This window comes from Pleurodeles waltl, chromosome 2_2 (genome assembly GCF_031143425.1).
Source record: "Pleurodeles waltl isolate 20211129_DDA chromosome 2_2, aPleWal1.hap1.20221129, whole genome shotgun sequence".
Lineage (NCBI taxonomy): Eukaryota > Metazoa > Chordata > Amphibia > Caudata > Salamandridae > Pleurodeles > Pleurodeles waltl.
This window is the reverse complement of record NC_090439.1, coordinates 1,195,293,277-1,195,310,414: the sequence shown is the minus strand read 5'-3', so window position 1 is coordinate 1,195,310,414 and position 17,138 is coordinate 1,195,293,277. Positions and strand designations below refer to the sequence as shown.

Genomic DNA, 17,138 nt, shown 5'->3' with positions numbered 1-17,138 from the left:
TAGTTTCCTTACATCTGAAAACGTTATTTTTTAGCATAGTGATGCTAGAGTTACAAGAAATTCTGTTGGGGTATCTCTCAGCAACTGCCTTGTATCAAGGACATGTCTAATCACTTCAGTTGCCTCATCTTGTGGAATGTTAGTGTAGAGGGCTTCTATATTGAAGGTAACCAAAAGTTGTTTGCTTTCATCGAATGGAAGATTTTCTATTTTGTTGATTATATCCATGGAATCTCGGACATATGCCATAGTTTCAACTACAAAAGGTTTTAAGAAAATATCTACAAATTGGGCCAAAGGTTCTAAAAGTGAACCACATGCTGAAATAATCGGTCTACCCAGTGGCTTCTCCACATTTTTATAGATTTTGGGTGAAATGTAAAAACAAGGTATTATGCCCTTGTTTTGATTCAAGAACTCATATTCCATTTTACATGCCCTCCTCAGGCTAGTGGACCACCTTCCCCCCTTGTCTTTGGTCACATACCCTCTCCAGGCTGGAGGACTCTCATTACCCCTTCTCGTGGGACACAGATATCCTCTACAGGCTGAAGAACTCCCTTCACCCATTCTCCAAGGTCACATATATCCTCACCAGGCAGTAGACTTCTTTCCCTCCTTCCCTTATGTCACATACACCTTCTCCAGGCTGGTTGACTCCCTGTGCCCCTTCTCCTAGGCTACATATAGCCTCTCCAGGCTGGTTGACTCCTTTTGCTCCTTCTCCTAGGATACATATCGCCTCCCCAGGCTGGTGGACTCCCTTCGGCCCTTCTCTTAGGATACATGTGCCCTCTCTTGGCTGGTTGGCTCCCTTTGCCCCTTCTCTTAGGAGACATATACACTCCAGGCAGGAGGACTCCCTTCATACCTTCTCTTAGGAAACATATAAACTGTTCAGGCTGGTGGATATTTCATTGCGGCATCAGTTGTTATGTTACTGTATCATTTATGGTATGCGTTCCATTTTCATAGGTGTTCACTTAAGAGTAGGAAGCCTCCATAGCTGAAGAACAAAAGGTACACAATTGAAATTACTTTTTAGGTGATAAGTGGGCTGGGCCACTGCCTAACTAAACTGACTGACACGGTGGGGGTATTAGATAACTCACTATGGGGTGCCACATTAGTGATTCTTTTCCAAAACAGCACCTGTTTTTAGATTTGCACTTGTTTGGTAGAAGAAACATAACTTGTGCATAATAGACATTATAATTTCTCCTTTGTTTGTGATTAATCGGCATTGTTGTCTCCATTTGTCCTAATGAGGCCCAAAAGCGAAGGGGACGAAACGCGTCGACAATTGGGTTAATATTGCAAGGTTGTAAGAAAGACTCATTGAACCATTAAGGGCTGTATCACATATTTTCCTAAGACATAGAAGGTAGAGTACAACCATTGCAGATATGTGGATTTTTGTTTAACATGAGGACATAACCACATTGTTTGTAAATCTAGGAGAGCAATGATGTTGCTATCCAGGATTTTCATAATACATGTTTGTATGTTTTAGCTGTTTGCATCGAGGATGCTTGTTTTTAATGATTTTTCGTCCTTTCTTTATATGCATTAATAAATGTTGAAATTAACGTTCATTACCAAGGGTGGATTCACAACCCCATTGTGTATGAATTAATTTGGCAATTCTTTGCTACTAGTTGACCAAGCTCATATCTGTCACTTTTCCGCTACCCAGGTCCAGAAGGATTAGATGGGTAGACCTCCCTTTAGTATCACACTGTGGGCCCTTCGGCACAAGATGCCTGCAGCTCGGGGTGAAGGGACGCGAAAGAACCTGTATCCCTGGCCCGGTGTCTCCATGCAATGAGTTCAGGCTTCTACCAATCTGGCACTTAGGAATGAGGGCCAAGGGGTGGGAACCTCTAAAATGGTTTCTTCACAGATGAAATTCCTCGACTGTAATCATCAAGTCTCTTCTTGATCACTTTATGAATCAATATGTTTCTACTACAGGTTCCCAGAATTAAGCATAGTTGGTGTAGAGAATCTGCAGACCCAGAGCATCCAAATGGAATTCATAACCTCTCCTTATTTGCTCCTGTTACACCTTAGAAAAGCCTTAAAAACCTGGCTTTTTCCAAATTATGTGGCTTTGTTTCACATACTCCTGTTTGGTCTTCGTACGATCTCTGTCTTTTAGCACCAAGATGGCTTAGGACACATCAGAAATCGTTAAAAAATATATGAAATAAGGGCGGGGGGTCATTAATAGTGAAGCAAGACTGGAGGCTTTAGATTCTAAGTAAAAAGACCAGTAGTAGAGCTGGTGTATCAGATTCCGAAGCCAAGAAGGATGTCTTATACCAAGAGAAAGCAGCCAATAATGTGTTGCTGTAATCCACCAGCCTGAAGAGGGTATATGTGACTTAAGCAAAGGTGTGAAGGGAGTACACCAGCTTTTGGAGGGTATTTGTGGCCTACAAGAAGGGGTTAAGGGAGTTCTCAGCCTGAAGAGGTTATATGTGCCTTAAGAGAAGGGGTGAAGGGAGTACACCAGCTTGGGGAGAGCATAATTTACCAACAAGACCAACGAGAAGAGGTGAAGGTATACATCAGCCTGGAGAGGAAATACATGTCCTAAGAGAAGGGGCAAAGGGATTCATCCTGCCTGAAGACGGTATATGTGACTTAAGAGAAGAGGTAACAAGAGTATACCAGCCAGGGGAGGGAATATGTGACCTAAGAGAAGGGGTGAAGGGATTCCATCATCCTGGAGAGGGTATGTGACCAAAGAAAAGGGGTGAAGGTAATCCACCAGCCTGGAGAGGATATATGTGACCAATGAGAAGGGGTGAAGAGTGAACACCAGACTGGAGAGGGTATATGTGACCAATGAGAAGGGGTGAAGAGTGTACACCAGCGTTGGGAGGGTATATGTGACTTAAACAAAGGGGTAAAGGGAGTACACCAGCTTTGGGAGGGTATATGTGACTTAAGAGAAGCAGTGGAAGGAGTACTCGAGCCTGAGGAGGGTATAGGTGTCTAAAGAGAAGGGATGAAGGCAGTCACCCAGCCTGAGAAGGTGTATGTGTCTTAAGAGAAGGGGTGAAGGGAGTCCACCAGCATGGGTGGGTATATGTGCCCTTAGAGAAGGGGTGAATAGAGTCCACCAGACTGGAGAGGGTATGTGACCAAAGACAAGGGGTGAAAGTAGTCCACCAGCTTGAGGAGGGTATGTGTGACCTATGAGAAGGGGTGAAGGAAGTTCACAAGCCTGGAGAGGGTATATGTGACTGAAAAGAAGGGATTAAGGGAGTTCACCAACCTGGAGAGGGTATATGAGACCTTGGAGAAGAGGTGAAGAGTGAAGACCAGCCTGAAAAGGGTATATGTGACTTAAGCAGAGGCATGAAGGGAGTACACCAGCTTTGGGAGGGTATAGCTGTCCAAAGAGAAGGGATGATGGGAGTACCCCAGCCTGAAGAGGGTATATGTGTCCTAAGAGAAGAGGTGAAGTGAGTCCACCTGCATGGGCGGGTATAGGTGCCCTAAGAGAAGGTGTGAATGGAGTCCACCAGCCTCAAGAAGGTATGTGACCAAATACAAGGGGTGAAGGTAATCCACCAGCCTGAGGAGGGTATATGTAACCTAAGAGAAGGGGTAAAGGAAGTCCACCAGCCTGGAGAGGGTATATGTGACCTAGGATAAGGGGTGAATGGAGTCCTCCAGCCTGGAGATTGTATATGTGAAATAGGAGAAGGGGTGAAGGGAGTCCATCAGCCTGGAGAGGATATATGTGTCCTACGAGAAGGGGTAACAAGAGTCTTCCAGCCTGGAAAGGGTATGTGACCAAAGACAAGGAGTGAAGGTAGTCAACTAGCCTGAGAGGGTATATGTGACTTAAGAGAAGAGCTGAAGGGAATCCACCAGCCTGGACAGGGCATATGTGAAATAGGAGAACGGGTGAAGTGAGTCCACCTTCCTCGAGAGAGTATATGTGTTCTAAGAGTTGGGGTGAAGGGAGTACACCAGCCTGAGGAGGGTATCCATGACCAAAGCATAAGGGTGAAGGTAATTCACCAGCCTGAAGAGTGTATATGTTTCCTAAGAGAAAAAGTGAAGGGAGTCAACCAGTCTATGGAGGGTATATGTGAAATAAGAGAAGAGGAGAAGGGAGCCCTCCGGCCTGGGGAGGGTATATGTGAAATAGGAGAAGGGGTGAAGGGAGTCCAGCAGCCTGGAGAGACGTATATGTTTCCTAAGACAAGGGGCAAAGGGAGCCCTCCAGCCTGGGGAGTTGACACATGTTTTAAGAGAAGAGGCAAAGGGAGTCCACCAGCCTGGAGAGGTATACATGACCTACGAGAAGGGGTAAAGGGAGTCCACCACCCTGAAGGGGGTTTATGTGACCTAAGAGAAGAGGTAAAGGGAGTACCCCAACCTGGGGAGGGTTTACATGTCCTAAGAAAAGGGGTGAAGGGAGTCCTCCAGCCTGGAGAGGGTATGTGCCCTAAGAGAATAGGTGAAAGGAATCCTCCACCGGAGGAGGGTATACTGGAGAGGAGAGGAGGGGTAAAAGGGGGTCCTCCAGCCTGAGTAGGGTATATGTGATCTAAGAAAATGGGTGAAGTGAGTTCTACAGCCTGGAGAAGGTAGATGTGACCTAACTGAAGGTGTGAAGAGAGTCCTCCAGCCTGCGGAGGGTACATGTGACCTAAGAGAAAGGGCAAAGAGAGTCCATCTGCTTTGATGGGTATATGTGACGAAAAAGAAGGGTTGAAGGGAGCACTCCAGCCTGAGGAGAATATATGTTTCCTAAGACAAGCGACGAAGAAATCCCTCCAGCCTGGGGAAGTGACACATGTTTTAGGAGAAGAAGGAAAGGGAGTCCACCAGCATGGAGAGTGTACACATGACCTACGAGAAGGGGTAAAGGGAGTCAACCAACCAGAATAGGGCGTATGTGTCCTAAAAGAAGAGGTGAAGGGAGTACCCCAGCCTGGGGAGGGCATACATGTCCTAAGAAAAGGGGTGAAGGGAGTCCTGCAGCCTAGAGAGGGTATATGTGTACTAAGAGAAGGGATTGAAGTGAGTCAACAGGCCTGGGAAGGGCTTATGTGACCTAAGAAAAGGGGTAAAGGGAGTCCACAAGCCTGGGGAGTGTATATGTGACCTAAGAGAATGGGTGAAGGGAGTCTACCTGACTGGGGAGGATATATGTGACCCAAGAGAAGGGGTGAAGGGAGTGCACCAGCCTGGCGAGGGTATATGTGACCTAAGAGAAGGGGTAAAGGGAGGCCACAAGCCTGGGGATTATATATGTGACCTAAGAGAACAGGTGAAGGGAGTGCAACAGCCTGGGGAGTGTATATGTGTCCTAAGAGAAGGGGTGAAGGAAGTCCACAAGCCTGGGGAGGATATATGTGTTCTAAGAAAAGGGGTGAAGGGAGTCCACAAGCCTGGGGAGGGTATATATGACCTAAGAGAAGGGTTAAAGGGAGTCCACAAGCCTGGGGAGTATATACGTGACCTAAGAGAATGGGTGAAGGGAGTCTACCAGCCTGGGGAGGATATATGTGACCTAAGAGAATGGGTGAAGGGAGTCTACCAGCCTGGAGAGGATATATGTGACCTAAGAGAAGGGGTAAAGTGAGTCTACCAGCCTGGAGAGGATATATGTGACCTAAGAGAAAGGGTGAAGGGAGTGCACCAGCCTGGCAAGGGTATATGTGACCTAAGAGAAGGGGTGAAGGGAGTCTACCAGCCTGGGGAGGATATATGTGACCTAAGAGAAAGGGTGAAGGGAGTGCACCAGCCTGGCAAAGGTATATGTGACCTAAGAGAAGGGATAAAGGCAGTCCAGAGGCCTGGGGAGTATATATGTGACCTAAGAGAACGGGTGAAGGGAGTCTACCAGCCTGGGGAGTATATATGTGACCTAAGAGAACGGGTGAAGGGAGTCTACCAGCCTGGGGAGGATATATGTGACCTAAGAGGAGGGGTGAAGGGAGTACACCAGCCTGGCGAGGGTATATGTGACCTAAGAGAAGGGGTGAAGGGAGTCCACAAGCCAGGGGAGTAGATATGTGACCTAAGAGAACGGGTGAAGGGAGTCCACCAGCCTGGGGAGTGTCTATGTTTCCTAAGAAAAGGGGCGAAGGGAGTCCACAAGCCTGGGGAGGATATATGTGACCTAAGAGAAGGGGTGAAGGGAGTGCACCAGCCTGGCGAGGGTATATGTGACCTAAGAGAAGGGGTAAAGGGAGTGCACCAGCCTGGGCGGGTATATGTGACCTAAGAGAAGGGGTGAAGGGAGTCCACCAGCCCGCGAGGGTATATGTGACCTAAGAAATGGGGTGAAGGGAGTCCACTAGCCTGGAAGGGTATATGTGACCTAAGAGAAGGTGTAAAGGGAGTGCACCAGCCTGGTGAGGGAATATTTGTCCTAAGAGAAGGGGGGAAGGGGTTGCACCAGCCTGGGGGTGGTATATGTGACCTCAGAGAAGGGGTGAAGGGAGTCTACCAGCCTAGGGAGGATATATGTGACCTAAGAGAAGGGGTGAAGGGAGTCCACAAGACTGGGGAGTATGTATGTGACCTAAGAGAACAGGTGAAGGGAGTCTGCCAGCCTCGGGATGATATATGTGAGCTAGGAGAAGGGGTGAAGGGAGTGCACCAGTCTGGCGAGGGTGTATGTGACCTAAGAGAAGGGGTAAAGTGAGTCTACCAGCCTGGGGAGGATATATGTGACCTAAGAGAAGGGGTGAAGGGAGTGCACCAGCCTGACGAGGGTATATGTGACCTAAGAGAAGGGGTAAAGGGAGTCCACAAGCCTGGGGAGTATATATGTGACCTAAGAGAACGTGTGAAGGGAGTTTACCAGCCTGGGGAGGATATATGTGAACTAAGAGAAGGGGTGAAGGTAGTGCACCAGCCTGGCGAGGGTATATGTGACCTAAGAGAAGGGGTAAAGGGAGTCTGCCAGCGTGGGGAGGATATATGTGACCTAGGAGAAGGGGTAAAGGGAGCGCACCAGCCTGGAGAGGGAATATGTGACCTAAGAGAAGGGGTAAAGGGGGTCCACAAGCCTGGGGAGTATATATGTGACCTAAGAGAACGGGTGAAGGGAGTCTACCAGCCTGGTGGAGGATATATGTGACCTAAGAGAATGGGTGAAGGGAGTCCACCAGCCTGGGGAGTATATATGTTACCTAAGAGAATGAGTGAAGGGAGTCCACAAACCTTGGGAGGATGTACATAACCTAAGAGAAGGGGTGAAGGGAGTGCACCAGCCTGGCGAAGGTATATGTGACCTAAGCGAAGGGGTGAATGGAGTGCACCAGCCTGGGAGGGTATATGTGACCTAAGAGAAGGGGTGAAGGGCGTGCACCAGCCTGGGAGGGTATATGTGACCTAAGAGAAGGGGTGAAGGCAGTCCACCAGCCTGGCGAGTGTATATGACCTAAGAGAAGGGGTGAAGGGAGTGCACCAGCCTGGTGAGGGAACATGTGTCCTAAGAGAAGGGGCGAAGGGAGTCCTCCAGCCTTGAGATGGTATTTGTGTCCTGAGAGAAGTTGTGAAGATGGTCCACCAGCCTGGAGAGATATCCTAAACGATGGGGTGAAGGGAGTCCAGCCACCTAGGAAGATTATACGCTGATGTGGTCACCTTCACTTAAGATTTTAAACAAAGCAACCACATGATCCACATTATACTGTAGTTATTTCGATTTATCAGTGAAAATTATTTTTGTTAACCTCTGACAGATTTCAGATGTAAAAATGAAGTACAGTAGACGGGCCATAAGCTAAGAGTCTGGTATGCGGGTCTATATGGACACCCTACAGTAGAAGAGACCATAACCTGTGAGTCCTGTCAATGGGCTCTATATAGACACCATACAGTAGAGGGTTCATAACCTGTGAGTCTGGTCTGTGGGCTCTATATGGACACCATACAGTAGAGAGGGCCATAACCTGAGAGTCTAGTCTGTGGGCTCTATATGGACACCTGTAGGAGGCTGGACTGGCTTGTAGTGAGTACCAAGGGGTACTTGCACCTTGCACCAGGCCCAGTTATCCCTTATTAGTGTATAGGGTGTCTAGCAGCTTAGGCTGATAGATAATGGTAGCTTAGCAGAGCAGCTTAGGCTGAACTAGGAGACGTGTGAAACTACTACAGTACCACTTAGTGTCATATGCACAATATCATAAGAAAACACAATACAGTTATACTAAAAATAAAGGTACTTTATTTTTATGACAATATGCCAAAGTATCTCAGAGTGTACCCTCAGTGAGAGGATAGGAAATATACACAAGATATATGTACACAATACCAAAAAATATGCAGTATAGTCTTAGAAAACAGTGCAAACAATGTATAGGTACAATAGGATGCAATGGGGACAGATAGGGATAGGGGCAACACAAACCATATACTCCAAAAGTGGAATGCGAACCACGAATGGACCCCAAACCTATGTGACCTTGTAGAGGGTCGCTGGGACTATTAGGAAATAGTGAGAGTTAGAAAAATAACCCTCCCCAAGACCCTGAAAAGTGAGTGCAAAGTGCACTAAAGTTCCCCCAAGGACATAGAAGTCGTGATAGAGGAATAATGCAGGAAAGACACAAACCAACAATGCAACAACAATGGATTTCCAATCTTGGGTACCTGTGGAACAAGAGGACCAAGTCCATAAGTCACAAGCAAGTCGGAGATGGGCAGATGCCCAGGAAATGCCAGCTGTGGGTGCAAAGAAGCTTCTACTGGACAGAAGAAGCTGAGGTTTCTGCAGGAACGAAAAGGGCTAGAGACTTCCCCTTTGGTGGACAGATCCCTCTTGCCGTGGAGAGTTGAGCAGAAGTGTTTTCTCGCCGAAAGAACGCCAACAAGCCTTGCTAGCTGCAAATCATGCTGTTAGCGTTTTTAGAGGCTGCTGTGGCCCAGGAGGGACCAGGAGGTCGCAAATTGGACCAGGAGGTAGAGGGGACGTCGAGCAAGACAAGGAGCCCTCTTAGCAGCAGGTAGCACCCGGAGACATGCCAGAAACAGGCACTACAAGGATGCATGAAACAGTGCTCACCCGAAGTTACACAAAGGAGTCCCACGTCACCGGAGACCAACTTAGAAAGTCGTGCAATGCAGGTTAGAGTGCCGTGGACCCAGGCTTGGCTGTGCACAAAGGATTTCCGCCGGAAGTGCACAGGGGCCGGAGTAGCTGCAAAAGTCGCGGTTCCCAGCAATGCAGTCTAGCAAAGTGAGGCAAGGACTTACCTCCACCAAACTTGGACTGAAGAGTCACTGGACTGTGGGAGTCACTTGGACAGAGTTGCTGGATTCGAGGGACCTTGCTCGTCGTGCTGAGAGGAGACCCAAGGGACCGGTAATGCAGCACGGGAGATTTCTTTGGAGCTTCTAGTGCAGAGAGGAGGCAGACTACCCCCACAGCATGCACCACCAGGAAAACAGTCGAGAAGGCGGCAGGATCAGCGTTACAGAGTTGCAGTAGTCGTCTTAGCTACTTTGTTGCAGGTTTGCAGGCTTCCAGCGCGGTCAGCAGTCGATTCCTTGGCAGAAGGTGAAGAGAGAGATGCAGAGGAACTCTGATGAGCTCTTGCATTCGTTATCTAAAGTTTCCCCAGAGACAGAGACCCTAAATAGCCAGAAAAGAGGGTTTGGATACCTAGGAGAGAGGATAGGCTACTAACACCTGAAGGAGCCTATCAGAAGGAGTCTCTGACGTCACCTGGTGGCACTGGCCACTCAGAGTAGTCCAGTGTGCCAGCAACACCTCTGTTTCCAAGATGACAGAGGTCTGGAGCACACTGGAGGAGCTCTGGACACCTCCCAGGGGAGGTGCAGGTCAGGGGAGTGGTCACTCCCCTTTCCTTTGTCCAGTTTCGCGCCAGAGCAGGGCTAAGGGGTCCCCTAAACCGGTGTAGACTGGCTTATGCAGAATTGGGCACATCTGTGCCCAAGAAAGCATTTCCAGAGGCTGGGGGAGGCTACCCCTCCCCTGCCTTCACACCATTTTCCAAAGGGAGAGGGTGTAACACCCTCTCTCAGAGGAAGTCCTTTGTTCTGCCATCCTGGGCCAGGCCTGGCTGGACCCCAGGAGGGCAGATGCCTGTCTGAGGGGTTGGCAGCAGCAGCAGCTGCAGTGAAACCCCAGGAAGGGCAGTTTGGCAGTACCAGGGTCTGTGCTACAGACCACTGGGATCATGGGATAGTGCCAACAATGCCAGGATGGCATAGAGGGGGCAATTCCATGATCATAGACATGTTACATGGCCATATTCGGAGTTACCATTGTAAAGCTACATATAGGTAAAGACCTATATGTAGTGCACGCGTGTAATGGTGTCCCCGCACTCACAAAGTCCGGGGAATTGGCCCTGAACAATGTGGGGGCACCTTGGCTAGTGCCAGGGTGCCCTCACACTAAGTAACTTTGCACCTAACCTTTACCAGGTAAAGGTTAGACATATAGGTGACTTATAAGTTACTTAAGTGCAGTGTACAATGGCTGTGAAATAACGTGGACGTTATTTCACTCAGGCTGCAGTGGCAGGCCTGTGTAAGAATTGTCAGAGCTCCCTATGGGTGGCAAAAGAAAAGCTGCAGCCCATAGGGATCTCCTGGAACCCCAATACCCTGGGTACCTCAGTACCATATACTAGGGAATTATAAGGGTGTTCCAGTAAGCCAATGTAAATTGGTAAAATTGGTCACTAGCCTGTCAGTGACAATTTGAAAGAAATGAGAGAACATAACCACTGAGGTTCTGATTAGCAGAGCCTCAGTGAGACAGTTAGTCACTACACAGGTAACACATTCAGGCACACTTATGAGCACTGGGGCCCTGGAGAACAAGGTCCCAGTGACACATACAACTAAAACAACATATATACAGTGAAAAATGGGGGTAACATGCCAGGCAAGATGATACTTTCCTACAACACCCTACAGTAGAAGACACAATAACCTGTGAGTCCTGTCTATGGGCTCTATATGGACACCATGCAGTAGAACGGGCCATAACCTGAGAGTCTGGTCTGTAGGCTCTATATGGACACCATACAGCAGAAGGTTCATAACCTGTGAGTCTGGTCTGTGAGATTTATATGGATACTGTACAGTAGAAGGGCCATAACCTGAGAGTCTGGTCTATGGGTCTATATGGACACTGTACAGTAAAAGGACCATAACTTGAGAGCCTGGTCTACAGGCTCTAAATGGACACCTTGCAGTAGAAGAGCCATCCGAGAGGCCTCTTTTTGCATGGTTAGCCCCCACTCTTCGCCTGATGTTGATTTGTTCTAGAAGTTGGCAGTGCCCAGGGCTCCTGCTAACCAGGTTTCCCGGGCCAGAGCTTTTTCTCTAAATCTGTTGTGATGCTTGGCACAATTGGACACACTCTTAAATATCACTATAAGTCCCTAGTAAATGGGTACACCTGTACCCACGGCATGGGATATTATGGGCGAGCCCCTGAGGGCAGCAGCACTGATTGTGCCACCCTCTAGGGCCCTGCACCCAGATGTACCCAGCACTGCCAGTGTGGGCTGAGTGTACTGGGGCAAACCTAAAAAGGCAAACTCGACATGGCACACTCCCTGTGTGCCCTGTTTACCCTACAATGCATATGGTATGGGTAAGTCACCCCTCTACTAGGCCTTACAGCCTTAAGGCAAGGTGCACCACACTGTATGTGAGAGCATAATTGCATAGCAATATGCCCCCACTGTGTCCTTGCTAAACCTGGGACATAGTGAGTGAACAGAGCAGCCATTTTAAGTACGTCTAGTGACACTGGTCAAACACAAGTTCCCCAGTTACATGATGGCCACTCTGTACCCTGGGTTGTTTGGTATCAAACAACTCAGAATATGAAATCCAAATTGGTACCAGTATTGGACTTAACGCTAAATATATCCAGGGGCCACCTTAGAGGTGCTCCCTGCAAAAGCTAACCTTACTGGAATAGTTGCTGACTGATTCCATCCAGCCTGCCACTTCCAGACAGCCAAACTACAAACCAGGGGGAGAGCCATGGCTCTCTGTTTTGTAAGGCAATGCCCATCCTGGGTGGAGGAGCTAACACTCCCTCCCCTCGGGAATGTGTAACACTCTGGCGGTGAGTTTCAAAGGGCTTCTGCACCTGAAGCTCAAGCCTCCAGGCCTGCTGCTAGCAGCAGAGGGCTTCCCCCCTTGCTAACCCCTACTTTTGGTGGGAGGAAAGGCAGGAAACCAGACAAAGGGTAGGAGGAGTGGCCTCATTGAGCATGCACCACCCCTAGGGGCCTGCAGGTGAAGTGGACCCTCCATCTAATTTGCCTCCATATTGGATGGGAGGAAAATATCCAATAGGGTTTGGGGATGTGACCCTTCCCAAAGGAAGTGGTCACTGTAGTGGGTGTAGCCACCCTAAGATAAGTGTCCCATTGGACACTACCAGGTTCCCCCTAAAAAGCCCACTAAATTCAGTAGTTAGTGGGCTCCCCTAGACCAAGATTTTGGATTCATCTGGAAGAAAAGAAGATAGCACCAAATAGCCTGCGAAGATGAGGACAGAGGACCTGCTGCACCAGAAAGGCTCCAAGACCCATACTTGCTGCACCAGTGTCCCGACAATCGCCGATGCAAAGGAGCTGATCACTGGACCGACCTCAAGAGACTCCGAGATCCTCCAGGCTTTGCAAATAGCACAAGAGCTCCTTTCTGAGTGGAGGCGCCACTTAATAAACTACAGGAACCTGCAACTAGGAGAGGGACACTTCACTAACTGTACAATATCTCCGCAACCGGAAGCCCCAGTCCAACCCAACAACATACCAAAGACAACCCAGACAAGACCTGCAAGTGTGACCAGTTTGGTGGCAAGGTGCCCTCCCGTGGCTGAGTTGTGGCAATACCTCAGGGAGTGACCTTTGCATGTCAGACATCAACAACAACAGCTCCCCCAGAGCTACAACTGAACTAGGAGGAAGCCTCAGTTGAGGGACTTCAGTGACACCCTGGAACTTTCACCAGAGTGCCTGCAACATCTTGCACAATCTGAAGAAGATTTACCTCCAGCTCAAAAGGGTCCTTTTGCGCACAGCATCCAGGACCTCCAAAACACCCTGCAGCTGGCCGCCCTGAGCCCTGCATCACAGGAACTGCTGTGTGCTCCGGGTCCCCAACCCCTTGTGACCTCAACAGCCCAAGGGGACCCCCAGGCACCAACATTAAATTAGCAAACCAGCTCCTTTTCCAAGTGGCCCATCCAGGTGGCCCTGTGCCTGTGCCAAGAGGTTTTCCAACGCTGCTCCTGCTGGAACCGGGAGCCGCCCGTGGCTCTCCAGCTGGCACACGGTGCCCACCGACTACTTGACCACCTTACAAAAGAAGAGACTGGTAACCCAACTGTACCGTTTTTACTGCATTTTTTTAAAGTGACTGCCTATTGAATCCTATGGTGGGTAATTACGCACAGAAACACTAACTATATTAAAATTTCAAAAAGTCATAACTAAAAAAGTACTTAACGTATTCTAAAGATTTTGTCCTTAAAATTTATATAAAAGTGTGAAGTATTTTTATAAAATCTGGCCCGAGTTATTCATTGAGTGTGTTTGATGCACGATTGGATTTGTGAGCACAACAAATACTTAGCACATCTCCTGGATTAGCCTAACTGCTGGACCAGCGACCTTAAAAATGTGAGCATTAGGTGGTCTGATTTTTACCTTTGGAAACCAACGTGTGGTTGCCTGGACCCCTGCACAGTGTGCTTAGTTTTGCACACTACATAGAGGGCCAGCCTGCTACAGCCATAACCTGAAAGTCTGGTCCGTGGGGTCTATATCACACCATGCAGTATGTATGTACACCATGCTATAGGAGGGGCCAAAACCTCTGAGTCTCATCTGTGGTGTCCATACAGACACTGTACAGTAGCATGACTTGAGTGTCGGGTCTGCGGGCTCTATATGGACACCATACAGTGAAGGGAGTGGAAGACAAAATAGAAGAAGCGATTATGAAGGCCTGGGCCAAATTCATATTATGCTTATGTTTTTCCTGAAATTCACATTGTATAAAATTTGTTACATTATCCTGGAATATGTCGTTTCTCAAAGTTTCATGCTGAGAGTCTTGCAAGATACATTTCCTGCTAAAACCATTCTTCTGCTGGTATCTCACATGACTTTTTGCCCTCACCTGAAACAGTCACTCAGGATACTGGCAGACCACATTTGCTCCAAAATTGTGATATCTTCATGTAGGTTCATGAAGTTTCACTGCCCAGCTCCTTTATTGAAGTGGTTACAGGGTGAAGAAAGGAAAGTATGTGATGATGAACAAAAATATGTCCCTTGGACCTCCCTAGCCTCGGCATGCAGGGAGTATAGTTGTGCATGCAGAAGCGAAAGGGGATAGCCATGACATGGAGGTGAATTCTCTGCTCTCTGCATTGGTGCCTGTGTCTACCACAAGGTACTGCACGTTGATGTGGCTTGTGTTGAACGATAGATGGTAGAGGTCATAGAAATAATCTAAATATCTCCATAAAAATATATTTTAAAATTTGCAGTAGGCAGGCATGTCCATACTGGATGTGTCTCATAACTTTATTCAATTAATGAGAAACTGCTGTTTCCATTCCTTGGTGACATACTACCACTGATTGAATATGTCTGAGTTTCTTTGTCTTCTTTTCCACCTTGAAGGCTTTGGAAACTTTCCTCTCATCCACATTGATCACCATGAGGATGGAGGGATACTGGTTGCATGTAAATCTTCAGGTTGGTATCCAAAGCCAGATGCTGCATGGCAGGATGTGAAGAAAAACTCCTTGTCACCGCTCAGCGAGACATGGGCTGTGGATGAAGAGGGCTTGTTCTACGGGGCCATCACCATTGTCATGAAATCAAAATCCAGCCAGAATGTGTTGTGTTCGATAAGGAACCACCTCACTCAGCAGGAGCACGGTGTGCACATCTCTATGTCAGGTAAGTCAGCAGAAAGTGACGTGTGCACCTGAGTTTGTCTGAGATTTAGGGACTGTAAGAGATTTGTGTAGTTCTTATAGGACCAAAGGGGATGGTGGGCGTGATTTAAACAATCTCTTCAGGGCATCAGGATTGAGGAAGATTTCATTACTGGAATTTAGAGGAGTTCTTATTCTTTTTCAGATAATCATGAATGGTTGTCATGAGTGAGCCTTTTACTCTATAAAAACCTATTCAGAAATAGATTTTGGATAATATGAGGGCGGAATTACCAGGGATGTGTTTGAATCTATCTTGTTCTTTTGCTAGCTCACAAGCATATAATTTCACCAGAAAATCTCAATTTTGGTGCTCTAATAACTGAGAGTCAAAGATGTAACTAGTCACCAAGGAGTTTCATCACCATGTAGAAGAATGAGGCCAAAGGTTGAGTTCTTTTTTAAGATTATTTAACTTTGAGGTGACATGCAAGATGCTAATCATGTGTGGCGGGGTACTTTATTCCATATAATACATGGTCACACCATCACCTTTCCAACAAACCACTTAAAATCTTGGGGGCATATTTACAATAGGTTTGCAATGTATGTACATCACACATTGTGGTACATGCGCAACACAATCCTCTAAAACAGAATTAACAGCCAGACAAAACCACTTTGCGTTGCTCTGAGTAGCCTCATAAATCTGGAGTAGCACAACGCAGCACAAATCACTATGTTACACTACTCTGCCCTGGATAGGCATTCCATAGACATTGCAGAGGGTGTGCAGATGCAACTCCCAGGGATTTTGACTATTTCCCACATTTACAAGGACTTATAAACCTCGAAATGTGCCAAAAGCTTGTTCCTTCTTAGGGAAGACAAAACTAGGAGAAATCCCTTGATTTCTCCTCATTACTTCCTCTTTCTATGTGTACTGCATTCTGTAGCATACAGAGATAGAGGAATACACCTCCTAGGATTGTTTTGTGCAGGAAGGAGCCCCATCTTGCACAAAAACCATCTTGCACGCAACACGGGCACCCTTGCAGCATAGTGCAAGGGTGCTTGCCTCGGTGCTGGGCTGCCTAAAGAGTGCCAGTGCAGAGCAAAAGGCAGGAATGCACCATATGCCCCTAAATATGCACATTCCTGCCCTTCCCCTACGGTGCAAAAAGATGACTTAGTTTCATAAATATACATAGCTTTGTCAGAAACAGGGAGCAGGTTTGCAAACATGAAAAATAAAAACAGAATCTCTAGTGCAAAATTAAACACATCAAAAACCTGTTATATATTTGTTGCAAAAGGATATCAGAAGCAGTTCAATATGTCTTTAAAAAAAAAAAGCTGTAGTAACTCAAAATGTGTGGAATCATGCAGAAAAAAATCTAAGTTTTCTATAAGTCTTCAAGAAATGCGAAAATAATCATGTGCTCTGCTGTTCACTTTAAGCTAGAAAAATAGAGCAGAAGAAAGAAGTGCAACACTTTTTATTTTCGTTGCTTTGAACAGCTGCTCCACGACCCAACCTGCCTTTCACCTCTGCAGCTGGCTCTGGCAGCAGTCACTGTGGCATTAGATCTCACCTGCAAAAACATTACAGTCGAGTTCTGACATCTGTTCTTTGTAATCGCTGGTTGGGTGCAGCACAAGTCGCAGATTATAAAGAAATTGGAGACTGCCTTTTTTACAGGAATTACTGAATCCCACGTATTATAAAGCTATGGGATAATATGATGGCATACTTGCTGGAACAATCCACCCAAGTTTTAAGTGGTCTCACTGTCAGTGAGTCTCCCTCAGGAGGAGGCTGCACTCAGAAATGTGTGCAAGCTTTCCGCGCCTAGGGACCCAGCCACACCACGGTGATGAGGACCATTAATAAGCTTACCACACCTAGGGACCCAACCCGTAATGCACCAACAAGGACCATTGACAGGCTCACTGGGCCAAGGGACCCTGCCATGCCTCAGTGACCAGGATCATTAACAAGCTTGGCACACCTAGGGAACCCGCCATGCCACAGTGACGAGGACCGTTAACAAGCTTGCAGCACCTAGGGACCCAACCCATACTGCAGTGACAAGGACCATTAACAAGCTCACTGTGCCTAGGGGCCCAGCCATGCCTAAGTGACAAGGATCATTACCAAGTTTGACACACCTAGGGGCCCAGCCATGCCACAGTG

At 47.5% G+C, this 17,138-nt stretch overlaps 1 protein-coding gene across 1 annotated transcript in view; it reads left to right on the top strand.

Moving 5' to 3' along the window:
* Positions 1-17,138, top strand: part of LOC138279330 (butyrophilin-like protein 2) — a 430,170-nt gene that overhangs the window by 344,724 nt on the left and 68,308 nt on the right. The window contains exon 10 of the mRNA XM_069219396.1: positions 14,682-14,963. Coding sequence (XP_069075497.1) covers positions 14,682-14,963 — 282 coding nt within the window. The remainder of the gene's footprint in view (positions 1-14,681; positions 14,964-17,138) is intronic.